The sequence below is a fragment of the Pteropus vampyrus genome, unplaced genomic scaffold (genome assembly GCF_000151845.1).
Source record: "Pteropus vampyrus isolate Shadow unplaced genomic scaffold, Pvam_2.0 Scaffold81, whole genome shotgun sequence".
NCBI classification, from domain to species: Eukaryota; Metazoa; Chordata; class Mammalia; order Chiroptera; family Pteropodidae; genus Pteropus; species Pteropus vampyrus.
In genome coordinates, this window is record NW_011888862.1 from 8,070,872 (window position 1) to 8,094,507 (window position 23,636).

The following is a 23,636-nucleotide window of genomic DNA, read 5'->3' on the forward strand; positions in this document are numbered from 1 at the left end:
CCATAGGATGTACTGCGGTGGCTGTAAAAAAAGTCGACACATCGTTGGATGTGCCTCCCTTCAAAAGGTGGACCTCAATCCCCTCCACACCTGCAGAACCGATGGTGTGCAACACCTGAGGCTGGTGAATACAAAGTATTGCAGCTCTCTCCCTCCCCCTCCCCTCTTTCTCTCCCTCTAGCATCTCTTGCTCTGGGGAAGCCAGCAGTCATGTCATCATGTCATCATGTCGTTTGGACACTCGAGCAGCTCTATGGGAAGGTCCACGCAGTTAGGAATTGAGGCCATGTGAGTGAGCCATCCTAGGAGAGCCCCAGCCAAGCTTTCAGGTGACTGCAGCCCTGGCTGCCATCCTGACCACACTCTCACAAGAGACCCTGAACCAGAGCCATCCAAGCCGGCCTCAATTTCTGACCCAAAGAACCAGTGAGGTAATATATAGGTGTTTTAAGCGGCTAAGATTTTGCGTAATTTGTTACATAGCAAGCGATAACTAACAGAAGTAGTACAGTATGTATAATTTCTAAATAGAGATACATAATTGGGGGTACCTGCTCAACATTTGTTTTGCTGATGGTGTCATTATAATAGCAAAAATGTTTAAAGGCCACTGTTGTGGATGAAGGTTGACCTAGGACGTCGGTTCTAGTTGCCTATAGAGGGGAGACTGGCTCAGAATCAGACGTCTTTAAAGAAGCAGACGGGACACTTGGGACATTACTTCTGACTCCTGTCCTCTGGAGGGCAGGCTACAACAAGAACAAGGTCTTTAGGATTTTCCCTGAGGCACTAAGATTTAGGAGGGTACAAAAAGTTAAATGATTTTCAAAGTTTGGGTGAAATTTTAAACCAAATCTACCCCAGAGACTGATGGAAACAGAGGGCCAGCTCAAGCGCAGGGAGCAGGCACGCTGTCAGACAAACCATCTCCAGGGGCGAGCCAGGGGGTCTAAACCTACCGGAGAGGCCTCCGCTCCTGCTGGGACTTCTTTTCCACCATCTCCCACGCCAGATGTTGATGTAGCCTTCTTCCTCTCGGTGTTCCGGGTGGGAGAGGACTTGTAAGAAGGTTTAAAAAGGCCAGCAGGAGCTACATGAGGACAAGCATGGAATACTAGAGTTACAGTTTAACAGCCAGAGAGACGGGGACATAGACAGAAAAAGGAGCGGGAGCAGGGAGTTGGGAAGCATACCATATTTCTGTTAAAATATGACAAGGACTCAGAATGCGCCATACTTTTTCTCATGTGCACAGAAGGGACTTCATCTTAAAAGATTCTCAAACTCAGTGCTCGAGAGTCCAGTTCATTTCTGGAGTTCCAAGCCTGGGCTTAGGAGACAGACCTAGCGCCGTCACCTAATAGCTGGATCATCTTGGGCAGGTTACTTAACCTCTCTAAATGTCAACTTCCTTGTGTAGAAAGAGTTAACACGACGGGCCTGACTGCTGTCCTTGCAAAGGCCTCCTTGCAAAGCTGGCCCTTGATTTCAAGAGTGTTCTCACCATTAACTGACTTCTCCTGCTTTCTTTCTGAGAGCCTGGAATTTGGGGATGAGCCTGGCAGGGGCTGCCTACGTGACCAGCCCCAATAAAAACCCGAGGCGCCGAGTCTCTAACGAGCTTCCCTGGTTGGCAACGTTGCACACATGTCACAACTCTCTGCTGCAGAAATGTGTTCTGTGTGACTATCCTAGGAGAGGACTCAGGAAGCTCGTGTCTAGTCTTCCCCAGACTTCATCTCATGCACCTTTCCCTTTGCCGATTTTGCTCTTCAGCCTTTCGCTGTAATAACTCACGGCTATGAGTCCTCCTAGAAAATCATCGATCCTGGGAGTTGTCTTAGGGACTTCCTGACGCATTCGCCTTCTCAAAATGGAAATATTTCCTACTTCCCAGGAAGTTTTTATTTGTTTGAGATATAATTCACATACCATAAAATTCATCCTTTTAAAATGCAGTGTTTTTTAGTATATTCACAAGGTCGTACAACCATAACTATAGTCTAATTCCAGAACGTTTTCAACACCCCCAAAAGAACCCCTGTAACCACTAAGCATTCACTCCCCTTTTCCCCTTCCCTCGTTCCCTAGCAATGACTAATTTACTGTTTCTCTGATTTTGCCTATTCTGCACATTTCATATAAATGGAATTACGTGATTTGTGACATTTTGCATCTGGCTTCTTTCGCTGAGCATAATGTTTTCAAGGTTCACCATGTAACATGTATCAGTAATTCATTTCTTTTTATGGCTGAATAATATTCCACTTTATGGCTATACCACCATTTTACTTGTCCATTCATCTGTGGAAGGACATTTGCGTTGTTTACACTTAAGGCTATAATGCATCGTGCTCCTCAGAATACTTGTGTACAAGCTTTTGTGTGAACACGTCTTCAACTTCCTTGCCTCTATACCTAAGAGTGGAATTGCTGGGTCATATGGTAACTCTATGTTTAACTTTTTGAGGAACTTGCCAGACTGTTCTCTAAAGCGACTGCACCATTTTTCATTCCCACTAGCAAAGTATAAAGGTTACAATTTCTCCACATCCTCACCAACACTATTTTCCTTTTTTCTTTGAATTTTGGCCATTCTAGTAAATGTAAACTAATATCTCATTGTGATTTTGATTTGCATTTCCCTAATAACTAATGGTATTGAGCAACTTGTCGTGTGCTTATTGACCATTTGTATGTCTTCTTTGTGGAAATAGCACAACTATTAGGAAACAGCTAGAACTAGGTAGAGGATTGACTCCACGTCATTTATATGTCATCTCAGTGAACACGCTATCATGGGAACTGAGACCAGACCTACCCTAACATGGACACGGCGTTGCTCACGTGCAAACAGAGAGTGCTAGCCTTCATTAATCTTGCCGTGATCATTTGATTCACTTTGGTCAAGGAAGGGCTGTGACAGTATGGCCCAGTGATTCTCAGACATCAGTGTGCAGGTCTGGTGGGGCCTGAGAGTCTGCCTTCCTGACCAGCTCCCAGGTGATGCCAATGCTGCTGGTCCATGGACCAGCCCTTGAGTAGCAAGACTCTAGATTATTTGTTGAGTGCTTACTGTGCCGATCACTGTGCTATCTCATTTAATCCTGGTGGCGATTTAAAATAACTCCATTTTATACATGAGGAAACTGAGGCTTAGAGAGATTCATTAACTTACCCAAGCAGTAAGAACTACTAAGTGGTAGAGTTTGTCATGGGAGTCCAGAGACTGTCATTTATGGGCTGTTTTGTGCCAAACCATCTCTTACAAAAAGTCTACTAACCTCCATAGCTCATGAAGTGGACTTTTCCCCTAATCCACACGCCCTCAATGATAAAATCATTTACTCACCTTTGTGACGCTTAAAAATAGCAATAGCAAGACACCGGTGGAGAGAAAATGTTATTAACCATTGACGACATTTCACGAAGCCAGCAAATGGGAAGCAAAATACAGAAATATAGGAATAACGCATAGGCCGACCAACACCACTTCTGCCATTTTCCTCAGTGTCACCACCTTGGCCTCTTTTACCTGAGTCACTGGCCTGCTCAGAGAGCATGAGTGTGCTTCTGCTTCTGGCTAAAGAAGCCTGTGTGGGTGTCAACAGTCGCATAACAAGAAAGTTTTCCGTGGGACTAAGGTGCATGCGATGAGCTGAGGGACGGAATCAAATAAAAATTTTAAAAAGCAAAATTAAAACAAAACAAAATGCTTAAAACAACACAATGCATGATGCAGATTAAGTTTTGGATGGTAGAACGAATGTGGAAATTAAAGATATTCTAGCAAAGGATGGCTTCAGAGTTCGTCAGAGTAAACTAAAATAAATGATGTGTCATCTAGAGTGTGAAAGAGTGCGTTAATCCTCGTGGGGGCCAGAATTCATTCGATATGTGATTACACTACTACCCTTATCGCTCAAAGAGAATTAGCCCATCTTCCACGACGTAATATGGACTCAAGAAACCATTTACTCACCAACTACATGCAGCATTGAAAAAGAGATTATTCCTGCAAAACACTTGTTTTAGGTCCCTCTGTTAAGAAATATTTCATAACAGACCGATTTCGTTAATGTACAAATATGCATTCTTTCATACTTTTTCCATGTAAATAAGGGCAAAAATTAAGTAAGCACAAAAATAAAAACAGCCCACTGATCATCAACTTTAACGGAAGGAATAGTATTCATAATCCAAAATTCAGTGACCGAAATGTCATTTTGATGGTTTTGGAACGTACTGTATGGTAATGGATTAACTTTTCCATTACTTTATATTTTGGGGGTACCCAGTAGCCAGTAAATGGTTTGAGAATTGAAACTTTTCAATTTATAATCCACAAGCAGGTAATTCCATTGCCAACAAAATATAATAACATACTGGTATCTTTACATACTAATCGATGCGAATATGAATTTAACATTAATTTGTAACCATGTGAATTCATGAAAACATGGAATACACTTGCTAATGGAACAGCTAGAGTTAAGAGTATGCAGATATTTTCTCATCTAACTCTAAATTAATTCAAGGTTTCCAGGGCTTACCCACGAACAACATCAGAGATCAGCCACACTGACACTTATGCGGTCTCTGACACACGGAGGTTCAAGGTCAATGCCATTGAAAAACAACCAGGAAGACACGCTGGCCTCCTCAAAATCACAAATATCCTTCTGCTCACCCTTTGGTGATGACTTGATGTGTTAAATACTCCACTGGCACCTGACACTTCTTCGATGCTTTAAAATACACGTTTGACGCATGAAGAGCTTCCCTCCCTTCCCTAACCTAACATACTCTGAAAGGTATAAATTCAGACTTTTAGTGACGCATCTGAGCTTCAGTTAGGACTCGGGTGGTTTTAAATCTATTCAGTTTCTGGAACTGGCACACATCCTCTACATATCATGTCTCACCTCGAAACAGAATGCCAGGAAAGGCCACCCATCCTTTTCCTATTTTAAAGGCTTCATATTAATTCCGAACTTCTGTTTTCAAAGCAGAAGTGCGCAGGCCTACATACCACAGAGCCCCATTTTTTCACACATCTGAGTTTCCCACATACCTGTGCCTCATCAATTCTGCTGTTTCCAACTAATCAACTATATCGGATCGATAACGGAGCAGTTATTATTTTAAAGGTCACATCTGCCCACTGGTCAGTTAATTCTGAGACAGGACAACTCCTGCATGCACTGTGGAAGATGGCATAGTCTCTTTCAGACCAAGAACAGCATTAACTCCTGTCTCTGTACAACACCAACCTGGCTCTAAAGGGCAATGCTACTTTCCAAAGTCCCATTAGTGAGGCCCTGGGGCTCCCACATTTAGACCACAAGACTAGGATAATGGAGGTATTTGCACAAGACTCAAGAGAGGCTCTCACAAAGACTGACATTAAGACGCTCACACTAGAAAGAAAACTGGAGAGACCAAATCTGCACGTTCACTTGCCTCGGTCGGGGGAATAGGATATTGCCGCGGTGGATGAAGACAGGCGCTTACTCATGGGAGTCTCCGTCTGCTTTGGCAAATTCATGGTTGATGTTGAAAGTTTGTCACATGCTGCAGAGAAATGTATTAAAGACATTGATATCCGCACCACCGTAGACTGAGAAATAACACATCCCAGCGTTCTTCCTGTCCTCATCCACACGCCTTCCAACCGCTGGGGCACAGCGCATTGCTTCCATCGTCCTGCTGCCTACCTAGCTTATCTGGAAATGTCCACAGCAGCCACCGGTCTGAGGCAAGGTCTTGTCTTCTATTTCTCAACTCTCTTCTTCTCTTTGATTCCAAATGTTCAACCTCACCTGACTGTTCAACTAAAGCCATGCTAATCCCACCAGCAAATCATTTCCTTGTGTCCAGGGGCTTTTATTCAGTATATTCAGACCACATGAAAACAAAACCGACCTGGACCCAGAGACAAATCACCACTGGAAAATGTCCTATGGTCTGACTGAGACTGTGTAAGCTGAAAATGGACTCTTTCTGAAGGTTATCTATAGCTCAGGTTGGAGAGAAGTCATTTGCAAGGCAAGGAGCTGTATTTAAAGTAGAACAACCTTTAGTAGTCGCTTTCTTCCTCGTACCAAGAGACGGGGGTCACAATGGCCTTCTGTCAAATGCTATGACTGTTTATAATTAGGATTTTAACATGTGGTCCCAGGTTTGATGTTCTTAATTTCCAGCCATTATTTTAGACTGGTTTCTAAATTAAACCATTACAGCGAACGAAGAGATGCTGACAGTGCCCTGCCAAGCCATACCAGAAAGAAAAGATGTGTGTCCTGGCTTTAAAGGAAGCAAATTCATTGATCGGATTATCAAAATCTACTCCTCCCCTCATGTTTTCGAATGAGAGAATCGCCATGTTTGACCACTTTCTCTGACCAAGTGACAATCTAAAAAAAAAGTTAATTAACTTAAGCCGAAGTAAAATTATAATAAATTCTGTTTTAGTATAAATAAAACATTTAAACTTAAAATCAGAGTTTCGATACACCTACTTTTCAAGTTTTCAGTACTTTTGCAACTACTTAATGTTCTAGAAAAAAAATGAACCATTAGAAATTACATAAAGCCATGTAATTGGAGAGGGGTACACATTTCTCTCTTTGCCTCAGGTTCCAATATTGCTCAGCAGCACGGCACGGGTCTTTAGAAATTCAGTATTTTATTCACCATGGATTATTCTGCAGTAATTGTGATTTATTTGAATATTATTTTATCTTGATTAATGAGATTTATGGTGCCCCCCTAAATTGCGAGCCCGAGTCCGGTACCGCACTCACCTGACCCTGGCCTGGATCCTGGGTGCGACTCCCAAGGGGTAATTATCACTCTATCTGCCCTTCTCTGTCGAGAGAAGGCCAGTGCCCACAGTACAGCTCACTCGGCCCATGTATCAAAGTCTGTGCTACTCAGTAAGACTAAGAAAGATTATTCTTTGTCAAAGGAATGCTGGAAACCAAGATTATTTATTCTTACTGCTATAAATTGATCTTCTGCATTGCTGGTAAATACTGTATCCCTCTTACATCTTTTTTCCTTGCCAGCCAAAGATGGGTTAAAGTTCTAAAATCATTATTCAATGGGAGCAAAGTTTTGCTAGTTCTGTTTTTGATCTAGATCCTAAGAATTTCCCACACCTGCATCGAAAGCAGAGAGCCTTCTGTAGAAATGAAATCAAGAACAAAGGCAACTGATCTTGTTTAGATCCCCAGGGTTAGGACAGATAAACCACTCCCTCTCAAACGCCTCTCCAGACATCCATCACATTAACACCCAGAACTCTGTGTGATCACAGGTTTTGGTAATCAGAAGTGATTGAAACACAATACTACATAATGCCCAAAACTGATGATTAATGAGTGTGAAAGATCTAAACACACACAAGTCAAACATTGACAAGATTTTCAAGGCAGAAGTTGGTGAGCTAAGGATGAAATGTCTCCAGGGCACTAGGATGCAAGGCATGCACAGCTCCACCGTGACAGAGAACAAAGAAATGTGGGCATGTCATTCACATTGCTAGAAAAAAGTTCTAAGGGGTCAGACTAAGAAATCAATTGTAAAGTGCTTGAGACAGACATGGTGATGGAGGAGGGTGATGAGAACAGTCATCGCAAAACGTCATGGCACTGTGATGCTCAAATATACCGTTGGTGGACTCGGCAGCAGCGGCAGTGGTCCCTGGGTCCGGAGGGAGGGTGCTGGCTGTTAAACCTAGAGGAGGGGGTGGGGCATTTTCTGATTCACCTATACAGCAAAAAATCAGAGCAAAGAGAGGTAAAAGGAAAAAGTCCCAATTTCTGGTTTACTTTAGTTTCTAATGAGGAAATTAGAAAAAGTAACTGAAATGAGTTGTTGACTTCTCAAAGACAGAAGAAAATAAAGTACATTCACTGACAAAAGATTAAAAGCACAATACAGCAAAGCCAAGAAATGTAAACGTAAACCCATTTGCGCTCAGTAAAAGCTAGTATATAACTCCTGCATTAAAGAATGACAAGATCACAGGAAAACAGACTCTGAAGACAGGAAAAAGCCACCCAGAGACTGGTAACAATCCATAGATTAAATTAAACACTTGAAAATTTAAAGATGAGTATGCACTGGATAATGGAATAAATAAGTCATCTTGAAACAAAATGGAAAGAGCAACAAAAATTAATAATGAGGAAGGAAAAACCCCAGCCGCTTATAGAGGGTAACTGCTGCCCAGGCTTTCCGGGTCATGCTGCAGCAGTGACTTAGCCTACTGCCATTGACAACCCCCCCCCCCCCACCCCCTACCCCCCGCCCCGCGCCCCGCGCCCCGCGCCCGTGAAATCGGATTATCCCTGGGCTTGCAGGCTGGACGGGGTTAACCAGACTGCATTCCTTTTCATTGCTTTCCTTTTGCTTTACCTCACAGCCCAGCGACGGTATCAACTGCTGTCTGCTAGCAAAAAGAATGCACAGAAATGCATATGCGGGAAGCTTGGCAGTTTGAAACATCGCATCTGAAAGAGGTACCTATATAGATTGGTACAAAGCATCCCCCAGACCCTATAGGCTGTGTCTAAGATCTCCCACCTGCCCTGGGGCCCTGCAATGCAGGGGCAGCCCTACACTTACCATCACGTCCTACTGGCCCTGCAGCTGGCGAAGGTCCCCACGAGCATTTCTTCTTCAGTTCCAGCTGCTGTGTGCGCTCTATGGATCTGCGCATCATCGCCTCCAGCCGTTCCTGCCCAGTTCATGCAAGGGAGAGCAAGATTAACCACCAGCCTCTCAGCACTGCCGCACCTCAGTGCTGGGGTGAGTCACCAAGTGGGGCTCTGTGCTCAGCATCCAAAACCTAGGCACACGTGCTCTCTGCCACACCAGGCGCTTCTCAGTGGGTGGAGAGTAAACAATGCAGCTGGTGCAGCTTTCTGCCCCAACACCTCATCCTTGGGCGAGGCTGCCGCATCCAGGCCTTGATTTGTTTAAGAATAATGCCAGACAAGCATTAACCCCTTGAGGCCTGTCTCAAGTCCCGGTTTGCCCCACCTAGCAGGAGAACTGGAATTGTGCTCTAGAACCAACCACATGCTCTCTAGTTGAAAATGCGTGAAGTGTTCTGATTTGCAAAGACTTAAATTTAAATATTATTTGAATTTTATAACCTTAAGCCTAACTTTTTGAGGGTGATACATGACTTTGAGATCTATTTTGCATTTTTATGTCAGAGCTTCTTAAAGGGGAATCAACCGTTTTCCACATTGTAACACTTTTCTGCTACGCAATTATCTGAGGGTAATGCTACATATTTCAAATTTTATTTTTTATTTTAATTCTTAATTTTTGATTACAAATTTTGGGGGTGACATTAATAAAACCAAGTAAGTTTCAAGCATACAATTAAACAGTGTGTCGTATGTATACTACATCGTGTGTTCACCACCGAAAGTTAGATTTCCTTCCGTCACCAAATATTTGACCCCCATATTTCGAAATTTAAGAGAGACAAGAGTAGGGAACCTTATAGAGACAAAAAAAGAAAACATCTGTGCATTTTCAGACTTAGATGAGAGAAGAACTAAACAGATTTTAGCCAGAAGAGTAAAACAACAAGCAGCCTTCTCTTTTAACAGAGCCTTTATCAAAAGCCCTCCCCTTCCTGCTATATTACCCCAATTGTCACTTTCATGACGTTGAGCCTGGCTGGTGGCAAATACTTCCCTGGCATTGGAGTTCCAGTTCTGCACTCCTTACTGCTCCAATGACACGGCAAATACCAAACCCTCTCCCTGCCTCCACTGGAGCAGACCAAAGCAAGGTAAACGGTTACACTGATACCCTTTGGCCTCCATAAAACCCACCACGAGGTGCTTCGGGAACTGGGCTAATCATAGCCCACCTCCAAAGCAAAAAGATAACTCTTTTCTCATGGCTTAAATAAACAAGCCAAATTAAGTTAGGGCAGCACCGACTGAGTAGCTGTGACTTAAGGACTGGGGAAAGGCTCCCTTATTCCACTTACTAGAAACAGAGAAAGGTCACTTAGGAGGGACCTGGATCTATCCCTTTGTCAACGCCAAAGGGATGGGAGGAGCATTCTCCCCATCTCAGCCTCATCTGCATAATTTCTCTTTGAATAGCACATTGCTAAGAGGCAGCCTCTCCAGGGACCTGTGAGCAGAAAAGGGATTTGTATTTGCTCTCGATTTTGGCTGAGGCCCTATAATCATGAGTGTGCGCTTCCTGGCAGAGTCCTGTCGTCACAACCCTGGCTCAGCAAATTCTGACGGCCAAGCCTGGGGGTCTGCCTGAGAAAAGTTGGGGGTGTGGACGGACCAGAACTTGACTATCAGACACTTGAAGTGTGGTCACTTTGAGACTAGAGCTGAATAGTAACTTCATTATATGGATCTAATATAAAGTATTTAACCGATAACCTAATTTAAATGTTCAAACCGTTCACCTCAGAGTGAATTTACTATTGAGAGGGTTCTGAGAGATTTCCTGCATGCTAAAAGGACTTCACAAGGTAGTCCCTCGTCTGCCAATGAAAAATAAGAATACCAAGATTTGTCAAGCCAACCTTACCACCGAGTAGCTATCTAGGGGCATAATTAGAAGGGAATGCTCACCCAAAGCCAGACCTACTCCTGGACTGATCAGCTACCTCTCCATCCAACCCCAATCCACTGAGCTCTTCTAAATTCCACCATTAGAAATTCATTCCTCTGAACCATAAGTAGGATTATAAAAATGAAGCTATCCCTAAGAGAAGATACAATCACTTTGTGTCACCCACGTTTGGACAGATGATGAAAAATAGGTGGTAACCAAGGGACTATGGAACTCAGAGTCGTCAGAATGGGGTGATTCAAACATGTCGAAAACAAAACTGGCCCACTTCACTCTTGTTAGTGGTTAATCCCACATAGGTCAGTGTGTGTGTGTGTGTGTGTGTGTGTGTGTGTGTGTGTGTGTGTGTGTGTGTGTGTGTGTGTGTGTGTCTTTCTGTTCCTTCATGTGATGGAATGAAAAGAATCCTGGCTTTGGAGGGGAGATATGGATTCAAAACCCACCTCTGTCTGCTGCCTTTTAGCCTTGTAAGCTCCGTTTAACATCATTGGGCATCAGTTTCCTACTGTATGAAATGGGGATATTACGTACATCAGCAGACCACCCAAGTCTGCAAGATAAGGACTAGCATAATAAGTCCTGAGCCAATGCTAACTGAACCCAAATTTGAAGGGGAAGATTAACAACAGGGCAGTTTACAGCAGTGGTTCCCAAACTAGAGTGAGCCTGCATCAGAATCCCCTGGATGGCCCACAGTACCACTGCTGGGCCCGGCCCGCAGAATTTCATTCTGTAGGTCTGAGGTGAAGCCTGCTGAGAATGTGCATTTCTGACAGGTTCCCAGGTGATGCTGGTGCTGCTGGTCCTGGGGCTGCGCTGCGGGAAGCACTGGTTAGAGGGAAGGCTGAGCATGAGAGAGCGTCTGAGAAAGTTCGGTCACATCAGAAGAATAGTATTAATAAATATTAGGGTTGCGTACTGCATAAACAGTTCCTGCCAAGCTCTGGTTCTCCTGATGATCGACAGAGGATGGAGAAAGGGCAAGGCAGATTCTCGTCCCTAGAATGTCCTCTTTTGGGTGGTGCTTAGTAGAAGGAAGGAAGGAAGGAGAATCCCACCCTTGACCCCTTGAGCTCTGGCCCTAGATCTGCCTGGATGAACCCAGAAGAGAATCATGACCAAGGTGACCCACTGAGCTGGCCGAAGCAGCATAAAAGGCCTCCGGCAAGGCACGGCCCAGACACTGCTACCCAGACAGCCGGCTCTGGTAGGAGTGGAGGGCTGGCTGTGTCTTTTCCAGTGCCCTTATTATGCACACGTTCTGGGGATGACAATGTGGGACAAGGCCCCAAATGGTCCTCAGCATGGTTCTGTAGAGGATCTTTCTCTCTTCTAACAGACACCCACATCTGACCAGAAAGGCCAGGTAGTCATCATGTCCCCACGACAGCCGATGCCCTCTGGGAGAGGCCGGCTCGCAGCTTAGTGAAGCTTTTGTTAAGTTCAGAAATTTCTCATTTTTATACTCGGCCTGGTGGGTCTTGTAAGGTATCAAGCAATAAGAATGTGTGAAGTTGTAATGTGTCGAAATATCTTGTAGAGATGAAGCTTCTCTCTGAAAGAGGCCTTTCCTGGGTGCCTGTTTAGCAGAGGAATGTGCAGTTGGCTTTGCTAGATCTCATTTTCCAGGGCCTCTAGTCAGGAGGCTATACTCCCCAAGTGGGCAAAAGATGAGAACATTGTGTTGTCAGCCCTAAGTCAGGGAGGTGACAAGGGCTTGTTCCAGAAGCTTGATTCCTGGGACATGTGAGGGTCGGAGGAACCCACCTTAAGGATAAGGCGGCCTATAGTGAGAGAATGAGCTCAGAGTCAGGGTGTCAAGTGGACACTGGAAACAGCCCTGCTTCTCCGGGGCAGGCCTGACCAACCTCCAGCCCTCAAGACCTCTGGGAGCCAGGCCGTCTGTGTTGACCACCTCTGTGTTGGCAGACAAGATGCCTCCTGGCCGAGTTGAGGGCTCGCCCGCACAGCTGTGAAGAGCTACCAAGAGCAACATCATGGCTGCCCTAGGGACATGGAGCCAGAACAGGGCTGGGGGAGGCGGGGAGTCGGCAGGCCTTTTATGAGCTCCTAATATCAGCTCTACAGAGGTAGGACTTGATGGGGCGACCCAAACACTTTCCGACAAGCTAGAGAAGCAAAATGGGCTGTGATGGAATGAACGTCTTCCAGCAGAGGCTTCACCCTGGTTGACAAGACAGAGTGTCACCAAAAGAAGTGAAATCAGCCACTGGGAAGAAAATGGAGAACCTCCACAGCCATGCGCCAAGCAGGCAGCAGTCCTTCCAAAAATCTCCAGTGAACCATGGGGGCAAATGCAGAGGGTTTTCTGAGGAAAGGGGCTCATGCAGTGTAGGCTTATCCGTTCTTTCCAAACATCACTCATGAGAATGCCAAACAGGCCTGTGCGTGGGCAGAGCGCCAAAGCTTATGTGCTTAACACGCCAGCCTGCGTATGGAAAGTCCCTAAGCTCTACCTAGGTCTCCCAGGGGGCCGTGAGGGTGGGAGCAGGTGGCAGAAGGAGCCTGCAGCTTCCTTGCGTTGCTACACGACCACGGGAGGCCCAGCTCTCAGTCCTGCCCCGTTGTGTCCAGGGACAAGAGGGAAGGAAGCCTGGCTTGTGTCTGTGCCGACGAGGACCGGATGACATCTCTCCTTCCCTGCCATCGTCATGTTAGAAACAAACGGGAGCACGCGAAGCAAAGAAAAAATGATCTGGAGGCGCAACCGCGAGATTCAGCTGCATCAGGACCAACCACCTGGCATGACATTCTCTCATCTGCAAGAGGAGGGAGTCTGATAGCTTGATTGAAAATGCTTCCGGCATTACTGTTTAATAAAGAAAAATTACAGACAGGGAGTGCCTCAAAGGCGAACCTCTGCGACACTGTCAGGTGTGTCAGAGGCTCGGGAAGTGTCTCTCATGACTACATAGCACCCCCTCCCTTCCTGGAAGCAGCAGTGACACACTCGCTCTGGAATCAGCAGTCCCGCAGGATGTCAGTAATCAAAATGGAGAGACCAGGGACAAAGGAGATAAGCTGTGAGTCAAGGATTGGAGGATGGGAAGAACACAGGAGAGTCCGGTGACTCAGGACAAATACATACGGGCTGGGAACGGGGAGATTGGGCCCAGGTTACTGCAGCAGCCTAGCACACTGTGGCTTTTTTCTTAGTCTACACACTGTGCCATAACCTTTTCTGGGTAGCTCCCTTTTGACCTTCTTTCAGACAAGGTCAGCTGAAGTCACGGAAGGGTCTTGAACATTTCTGACCATTACACTGTGGTAGGTGCTCTGCTGGGCACTTTCATAAAAGTCACCTCCTTTAATTCCTGTGAGCACTTCTGTTTTGGGCTAAAGGGACTGAGTTAGAGGGTTATGAGGGGCTATGTGACTTGCCGCTAGTTATCGGCTATCTAGTGGTAGAACTGAGATTTGCACAGGGAACGGATGAAGCCACACGGTGATCGGGGGGATGCAGCTAGCAACAGCGCACTGTGGCTAAGACCCCTGCTTAGACCTTCATTTGCTAAGAGGAACAAAGAAATCTCCGTGTAAATGAATGCTTTGTGGGCAAAGATAGGTGTAATTGTGTGTGCGCGTACGCACATTCATGTTTTTTTAAATTGAAAAAAAAAGAGGAAGAGGTAAAGCATTCAGACCATAATGTCTGAATGATAAACCATTCAGACATTAAAAAATACTGAGTTTATACAAACGTTTCTGTATCCTATAGTGTTGGCGACTAACAAGTGTCTATATTGTTCATACTAAATGATGAGTCATTATACCTTATGAATAAAATATGATCATCACCTGATACAAGGCTACGATTACGTCCTTAAAATATACTTGTTAAGAAAATGTGCACTCCAAATATGCTTTCTAAATATATTTTCAAAGTTTAGTAATAAAGGACTCTGCAGAGCTAATTACATTCCATTTGTTTCTTGAAAGGTAACTGGAGAGAAAGGTTGATTAAAGCAAGGAACCGCATTAAAACTTAAATATACTGGCATCTTTGTATTTGAAGGTAGACTACTTGATTTTCCAGTGGTAAATAACGGATCAAGTTCTCTTCTATCCTCATAGCCCTTCCTCTGGCCTCATGTCTGCCCTGCAGGCACGGACCCCCAGCATAACCCCCAGGCCTGCATCACCCAGCCCCTGTCCACGATCCCCTTCAGGTCCTAGAGTCAGAGAAGGTTAGGCCTGAAAGAGGCCTTGGAGACTGCTGAACCCAACCCCCTCACTTCAGAGAGGAACAATTCAAGGCCCAGTGAGGCCAACTGGCCTGTCTAAGGTCACAGAGAAAATGAACAGCTGAGCTGAAGGGATAAGTCTCTTCGCTCCTATTCTAGTGCTGCTTCCACTGTATTGTGTCACGCTGCTGAGAGAAGGCACGGGGAGCCACCAAGGAGAGAGCTTAGGCACAGATCTCTCTCATACCCCTGAACTGGGCAGGACACTCAGGCGCCCAGCGCACCAGCTGCGTGTGAGCCGCTGAGATGGCCTGCGGCTCCCAGGACCTTACCTCCTCCTCCCGGAGCTTCTGCTTCCTCTTCTCTTCCACGGCAGCCCTCTTCTGGTCCTCCCGCTGTCGTTGCTCCTCCAGCTTCCGCCATCGCTCCTCGATTTGCTTTTCATACTGGAGCTTGGCTCGTTTCTGTTTCTCTAGGATCTGCTGCTCCCGGGCAGCTGGGGGAAGGAAATCGGAAGAGAGGTGTCGTGACCAGAGCACCTCGCATTGTTTGGATTAAGACCAAAAACACAGAAGTGTGAGCGAGACCGAAAACAGAGCCTGGTAGGATCTTAGACTGCAGTAACCGAGATGAGGGGTTCTGGCACCTCGGCCACTAGCTGGGTGACCCTCGGCATGTTAACCATGTAACTGTTCTGCTTTGGTATCCCCCTCTGTGAAGTGGGGACAGTCATGTTTGCAACATCATAGTGCTGTGAAGACGGAATGAGACAATGCACAGAAAGTGCACAGTAAGTGTCTCTACACGCAGGAGCCACTGCTATCATGAAGTTAGACTCATCGCACTGTCTAAGCCATACACGGGTTGAGAAACGAGAGTTGCAAAGATCTGTTCATTCAAAACATGTTAACTGGGCATACACCAAGCAACAGACACAGGGCTAGGCAAGGGAGTGAACACATGAATAAGATCGGCCTTCCCCACAAGATGATTCCCAAAGGGGCCTTACCTCCACCTGGCTGCATCAGGGAAGGGTCCCCTGGAGGACAAGATGCCTGAGCCGCCCAGCAGGGGGCAGTCAAGGAGATCCTGAATGCTCCTCATTCGTCTCAATTCAGTGGGGAAATCACTACCCATCTACCTTAGAGCTCCCTGTGGGACATGTCATATTTATCCATACCTGGCCTCCAAAAGGTGAGAGCCTTTCTCAACCACGTTCCCCATCCTAACACAGAAAATGTCTTTAGTGCAGATTTTCTCAGTTCTCCTGAGGATGCCCCTTCTACACGCCCGAGCGCGCCCGAGTGAGAGCATGCAGTGGATGCCCAAGGTGCGGGGGCAGCAGCTGCTTCCCACTCTTCCCCATGCTATCTGCACAGTGCCCGGAACACAGCACGGGTTCACTGTTTGCTAAGTGAGTGCATGAATTACGTAATTGTGATTGTGCCAGAGGCAGTGGAGGTTTGCCCCTAATTCTCCAGATTCATCTAACAACTGTCCTAGTTCTCTTCCAATTCACTCACAAATCTCTAAGGCTCTGAGAAAAGACACCACCGTATCTCCACTTCCTTGGACCTAAACAGCAAAGGGCACAACTTACCGAGACATTTTTCTTTTTCTTCTCGTCTTTCTTTAGCTAGTCTCTGTCTCTCATCGGATCTTAAAAAGCCATCCATGCCTGCAAGAAAGAAAACACAATGAAACACTTTTTCACTCTCCCTGTTTGCTGAGTGCCAGGGTGGCTGGGTCCGCACTCGGGGTCTGGCCACATGCACACATCATCCGCCACCATTGCTTCATCCTCGGAGACCTGATCTGTCACTCTACATCACGCACATGGTCCGCCCTGGGAGCTGACGGGCAGTAGCCATGATTTCCACATTCACTCACCAGTGTGAGCCCTGGAGGACGAAGCTCTTTCCCTAGTCCTCTGTCTGTGGGCCTGGCCTTGGAGGGGTCAGAAAGTGTAACAGGTGACAGAGAGGCCTGGCAGAAAAGCCCACCAAGTCTCCCCCAGCCTGGCCCCTAGGGGAGGGAAGAAAGTGGGCACAAAAGTGGACACGACTATTACATAGATAATGAACATTCAACTGTCTGGAAGGAACCAAATGCCAAGGGAAACACATGAGTTCCTCAGGTGAGCTCTGAGAAGCAAAACGCTCGTTTGATTTCACTTCCGCTAAGTTTGCTCCAGTGGCACTCTTGGTGTTTCTGAATCACAAAGAAACAATATAATATACTCTTGTTTATCTGTCATTTAATTCCTACAAGAAATAAAATGGAACAAATAGTGGTCCCTCCCCCTCAAATGCCCATGAAGTATCCCAGGAGCTCCTCACCTTCAGACACCTTCCATAGGCCCCTGAAGGCTTTCTAGGTCAAAGAGTGAATAAACTTCATGGTTATTCTAGGATGAGAAACAATTTTCTGCTCTCATGAATGACAGCTGGTCGTTCGTATTATTTATATCATCTTCCAGTAGACTATCTGGGAGCAATACCGGCTGTAGTGTGAGTACAACCAGACTGGCTTTCCCAGTGCCTGGGTCCTCCTCTCTGGCAGGACCCATTATGAAGTCACACGCTGACTTCATAATGTGCCCCGCCCCTCTCAGGGAGGGGCTTGCCCTGCCCAGGGGAGGGATTTGGAGGACTAGTCAGCAGGGTAGGCTTGGGAACAGGGGGCTGGGATAGATGCAATACACCCTGGTTTGTCACCATCCCTTTTGCAGCCTGGATTATAGATCAGGGATATTAATGCTAGAGAGACAAGTACTAGAAAATCAACTGGGACCACAAGTGCTACTCCCCATGTGTGTTTTCTGTCAACTCTTAATTGTTACAAAGCTACCAATGCCACGAATGGTATCAAAAAAAAAACAAGGCCCAACTTCTCGCCTTATCACTGCTGCCCCCCAAATCAGCCCCAAACTCTCTTCCCAGTTTGACCTCAGCACTGCTCCCTTCTACGCACCTTCCAGCTCAAACCGTCCTTTCTCCCATCCACCTCCACACCTGTTTAAACCCCACCCACCTTCAAGACCCTATAGGTCCCCGGATTCCAGGGTGCACTGTGCTCCCACACCGCCGTGGAACCATAATTTCATTCTGTTTGGTTGTTTTGTTCTCCTGTCAATCAGAATCCCTGGGGAGGGAACGGCTACCGAGCCAAGATGGCTTACACATCTCCGGGTCACATGGCTCAGACCACTTCCCCCCCCCCCCCCCCCCCACGCCACAACAGCCCTGTGGTATACACTCAAAGGCAGGCATGTAGTCAGTAGAAGGGGAGCAGTGAGAAAAAAAACTCAGGTTCTTCTTTTCTCTAAACACTTTGAGGTTCTAGTCTCTACCTCAAGAGTTTGCTTAGTAAGAATATGCTGCGTGAGAAGCTACAAAGATAAGTCTAGGAGCCCTGGTCAGCGCTCACATCAACTCGTCCACCCCCTCGGGACCTGCTCCTCACTCTGTACTGCCCATGCGGCCCTCCAGATGTTAACAGGCCTGCCCCCACTGAAAGTGCTCTTCACACAGAAGAAAGAAAGAAAGAAAACTGAGGGGAAAGGGCCACACGCATTTGAAACTGGTCACATTATCTTGAGGCTTTACATACAGAAGGCTCTTAGTTCCTGAGACATGCATGATTCTAAGCTGCCCCCTCGTGGGCATTTGTAAGAGTCACACCTTCCAACGTTTCCAGAAAATCTTGATTATCATGCTTGCTCAAAGTCCTCATCACCTGCTTCATCATAACAGGACGTGACAACTGGGCAGTTACTGTGGACCAAGTGTACTGCTTGGACTTACTCGGCCCAATCCCTATGATGACGTAGGGATTGGGCCGAGTAAGTCCAAGCAGTACTATCACAACCCTCATCTTACAGGTGCAGAAAGGGAGGCACAGAGAGGTTAATTAACGTGTCCGAGGTCACACCATCAGAAGTGGAGAAGCTAGATTCCCATGCAAGAACTAGACTCCAGAGCCCACACTCCTTACTACTGCTTCCCTATGTGGCTCTCTGGCAAAGGAGGAACTGTAACACCTTGATCTTAGTGCCTAGGAATGAAAGTTCTGACCCCATATCCAAGGCAGGAAACAAACCCCATCCTAGTCCCAGGAACGAGCCTATGAATTTGGGGAGAAGTGTGAGTCTAACTCATCACAGAAGTATCAACAAGTACTACTGTGAGCCAAGTACTGGCTGGCTGGGCACGCATGGGGCCACTGCCTGGGCAGGCTAATTATTTGCTTCCTCTTAAATTGATGGTTTGAAAATGTTTGCTACAGGATGTTTTAGAGAGGCTGATGCTCCTGGGTGGAGAAGGGGCTAGGCAGAGAACCCTGGGGACAACTGTGGCAAGCAATTCTGCCTTGGCACCACTGAGAGGGGTGGAATGATTTGAAAAGCCCAACGTGGGTAAACCTGGGGTCTCTGTGCTATATCGCATGGCAGCCATGAGCCATGTGCGGCCATTTAAATTTAAGATCATCAAAATTAAATGTAATTAAAAGCTCAGTTTGTCTACGGCCATGCTACCCTGAACAAGCCCAATCCCGTCTGATCTCGGAAGCTAAGCAGGGTCGGGCCTGGTTAGTACTTGGATGGGAGACCACCTAGGAAGACCAGGTGCTGTAGGCGTAAAAAAAATAAAAATAAGGGATTGTAAGCTGACAAGGTCCTTGCAGTCTGTGAAATCAACCAACGGTTGCCTTGCCTTCAAAATAAAAAAATGAGAATAGAACTACCATATGATCCAGCAATTCCTCTTCTGGGTATTTGTCAAAAGAATATGAAAACGGTAATTTTAAAAGATATGTACACCCCAAGTTCATTGCAGCGCTACTTTTATTTTTTTATTTTATTTTATTGAAGGTATTCTGCTAAGTGAAATAAGTCAGATGGAAAAGGCCAAGAACAGTATGATTTCACTCATATGTAAAATATAAAACAGAGAAAGAGAAACAAACAAACTAAAAACAAATTCATAGATACAGATAACAGATCGATGGTTACCGGAGGAGGAGGTGGGTGGAGAGAGGGCAAAATGAGTAAAGGGGGTCAATTATATGGCGATGGATAGGAACTAGAATTTTGGCGATGAGCACGCTATAGTGTATACAGATATAATGTTCTATATCTGAAACTTAAATAATGGTACTAACCAATGCTACTTCAATAAAAATAAAAAAGAACTGTCAAGGAAACAATTAACTCACATCTCCAACTTCCACCTTGTGACTCCTGATGACCCTCCAAGGGCCTTGCTGAGAGGCCCTGGGCTCATCTTGACGGAAGGAGGGGTGAAGCACAAACCAGACAGCCCCTATTCGTTAGGGGCCATGGACTTGACCAGTTATTACCACCATAGCAGCACAGCCAGAGGAATCGAGGGAGACTGTGATTAACAGACCCAGGGCAGGTAACCGTAATACCTAAACACTAACAATACCAGGCGACCTCCTCTAACGACATGGTATACTCAATGCTGAATTCAGTTCCAAAAGGAAGCCTTCTTCCTGTATGGGTCAACGTCCTAAAGTGTTTAGTTTTCCTACGCAATCGTCCTTTGGCCCTTGTCCCTTGGATTATATGTGTACACTTATTGTCTTCATTTGTTAAATCAGAGACCCAATTTTATCTTTAAATCCCATGAGAACAAATGGACAACAGTGTTTGCCAGGGGGTAGGGAAGAGGGGCTATAAAAGGGCATCATGAAGGGCCCTTGAGGTGATAGGAATGTCACTATCTTGACTGGACCAGTGTCAACATCCTGGCTGTGACAGTGTAGCACATGCTGCAACTCGGCACCACTGGGGGAAACTGGGGAAAGGAAGGGTACGTGTGACCTCTCTGTACTACTGTTTATAACTGTATGTGAATCTACGATGACCTTAAAATAGAAAGTTTAATTTAAAAACTTCTGGCCCAGTGTGAAGTCCTGGAAGAGACCCAAATACAAAGAGGGAGCAGAAGAGGTGTCCCACCCCGGAGGAGAACAAAGGGCACCCATGTCAGAGGCACCCCTGCCCCGTTCTTGATGCAGTAATGCTTCCCCCCTGGACAACCGCATCCGGGTAATGTGCACCCCTAAAATGGAGGCCTTTTCCTGGACAACTGATCCCTTCAGGAAATGAGAATGAAACAGGGATACTGAGCTGCTAAACTACTATTTTACGTTAACAGAACAGCACAAAATTCCATGTTCCACTGATTTGCTCTTGCTTGGAGTAACTTCCTGTTATCCTTGGGCTGCAGCAAAACATTTTGAAAAACTCATTTTAAAATGAATTTCATTACCCTGAGGCACTCTTCCACTAGAATATTAATGAGATGATATTAGTCAATTATTCATGTTACTGGTAATAACCATTATAGAAATACAAAGTTTTTAGGGGAAGCCAGCTGTGTTCGACTTTTAAAAATTAATTGCATCAAATGAATTTTAACGTACCCTTCCGTGCAACTGCAATGTCCAGAAAAAAAAGAAAGGGAACCAGGAATGAAGAGCTCATCAAATGGGGAGTCCAATGTCCACCAGGCCCTCCTCCGGGAATCCTGCCCTCTGCGGACCGCAGGGCACTGACACATTTACACCTGCACGGCGACTGGTTTGTGTTGCGATGATCTGTCTAAGCACAGGGACACCAGTTCTCAACTGTGGCTACACAACGGAATCACTAGGCAGCTTTAAAACTTACAGGTGCCCGCGTCTTCCTCCCAGAGGCTGACCTAGTCGTCACAGGTGTGGCCAGGGCGTTGGTGCTTTAGAAGCTCCCATGTGACTCTAGCGTGCAAGCAGCAGGACCGAGGACTGTCCTCAGCCTGCTCCTCCCTCTGGAGCACTGGAACCGCCTGGAGGGCTTGTGACCTCAGACTGCTGGACGGCACTCCCCGGAGTTAATCCCATCTGTGGCCTTCTCCCAGGTGTCCCAGGTTTCTGGTTTTACTTTTTCCTCTCAAATATCCAGATGATATATCTGGTTCCACGAAGCATTTTTTAAATTAAGTTTATTGGGATAACACTGATTAATGACTATGTAAATTTCAGAATACAACTTTGTAATCTATCTGTATACTCTATTGTGTGCTCAGCCCCTGAAGTCTAATGTCCTTCTGTCACCATATATTTCACCCCCTTTACTCTCTCCATCCTTCCCTGACCCCCCCTTCTTTCGGAACTGTATCTCTGAGTTCATTTTTGTTTTGTTTGTTGCTTTTTGTTTTATATCCCAAGCAGGAGTTAAATCATATAGTTCTTGTCCTTTTTCACCTGACTTATTTTGCTTAGCATGATACTCTCAAGATCTAACACGTTGTTGCAAATGGCAGAATTTCATCTTTTTGATGGCTGAGTAGTAGTCCATTGTATATATGTCCCACAGCTTTATCCAATCATCGGTCAAAGGACACTTAGGTTGTTTCCATGTCTTGGCTATTGTAAATAATGCTCAATGAACATAAGGGTATATGCGTCTTTACAAATAAGTGTCTTCAAAACTTTTTGGTACATACCCAGAAGACGAATTGCTGGATCATATGCCAATTCTATTCTTAACTTTTTGAGGAGCCTCCATACTGTTTTCTATTGTGGCTGCACCAATTTACATTCCAGTGCACAAGCAGTGCACAAGGGTCCCCTTTCCTCCACATCCTCCCCAACACTTGTTTCTTGTCTTATTGATAACAGCCATTCTAACAGGTGTGAGGTGGTATCTCATTGTGGTTGTGATTTTCATTGTCCTTACAGCTAGTGATCCAACAAAATAGTTTTAATAGAATGCAAATGTATGTGGTTCATTTGAGTATGTAAAAATCATATATCCCCGTAAAGTGTCTTTGCCACATGATCTCAAGAGCTTCGTTATTATATTCTGTAAAACTGGGGAGCAAAAATGAACATTGGCAGGTTGAAAGAAAATTAGTCTGCTAGTGTTTATTAAAAAAAGGGGAGAAAGGATGAAAAAAATTGCCAATGATGATAATATGTTGTAAGAAGCACTTATTGTGATTACGTGAAATTATGTATGTGAAGGTTTTCCATTATAATAAATGCTCATTAAATGTTAGTGGCTATTTGGGGGGGAGGCGTATTTTGAGATTAAAGAAATGGAGACAAAAAGTCAAGTGACCCACCCAATGTCATATTAAGTGGGAAGACTCTCATTATCTTTCTGACCCTTTAATCCATTGTGACTTCTCCTAGACTCTGCTGCTGTCCTAGGGGGAGGGGAGACAGGATCGGATTCAGATCAATGAAGGGTGGTATGGTGGAGACCAGGCAGGGGTAATGGTATACAAACAAATCTGCTAGAAAATCATAGTCAAAGCTTCAAATCTCATTGAACTCCAGTCCTACCGGTGGGACCTCAAAATCAACTGACAGACTCTAGAACCCTTTTCATCTTTGCATGAGGGTATACTGCTTTTGTTCAGAAAGTATCACACATTCCTGCCTCCTATTTTCCATTAAAATCTCAAAACCAATTACAATCCCAAAGGGTCAGTAAACTTTCCCTTTAAATTTCTTTCCTTGTGAAGCTAAATCTCAGTTCCCAGCACCTTCTGCCAGCATCCATCCACACCTCAGAATGACTGCTTTAATGCAGTGGACTGTGATGAAACCAACAACACTAACAGCTAAAGAAGATTCTTGTCTGGAAACCTGATTTCTCTCCAAAATTAAATTCATATCCATTAAAGGCACTCTGAGAATATTAATAAATCAATCCTTAACACTGTTAAAATCAGGGCTTAATCATAGCAGTGTACACTGCGCAAAAAACCCTGAAAAGTA

The 23,636-nt window shown here is 45.4% G+C and overlaps 1 protein-coding gene and 1 non-coding gene across 2 annotated transcripts in view; one reads left to right on the forward strand and one right to left on the reverse strand.

Annotated features, from left to right (window-relative positions):
• Window positions 1–23,636, reverse strand: part of MAP7D2 (MAP7 domain containing 2) — a 91,680-nt gene that overhangs the window by 32,603 nt on the left and 35,441 nt on the right. The window contains exons 2-6 of the mRNA XM_023532348.1: window positions 16,441–16,518; window positions 15,173–15,336; window positions 8,635–8,746; window positions 5,464–5,574; window positions 960–1,090 (exon numbers count right to left, since the gene is read on the reverse strand). Coding sequence (XP_023388116.1) covers window positions 960–1,090; window positions 5,464–5,574; window positions 8,635–8,746; window positions 15,173–15,336; window positions 16,441–16,518 — 596 coding nt within the window. The remainder of the gene's footprint in view (window positions 1–959; window positions 1,091–5,463; window positions 5,575–8,634; window positions 8,747–15,172; window positions 15,337–16,440; window positions 16,519–23,636) is intronic.
• LOC111741763 lies at window positions 19,361–19,479 on the forward strand. The gene has a single exon (XR_002781077.1). It is a non-coding gene; the product is annotated as a 5S ribosomal RNA (ribosomal RNA).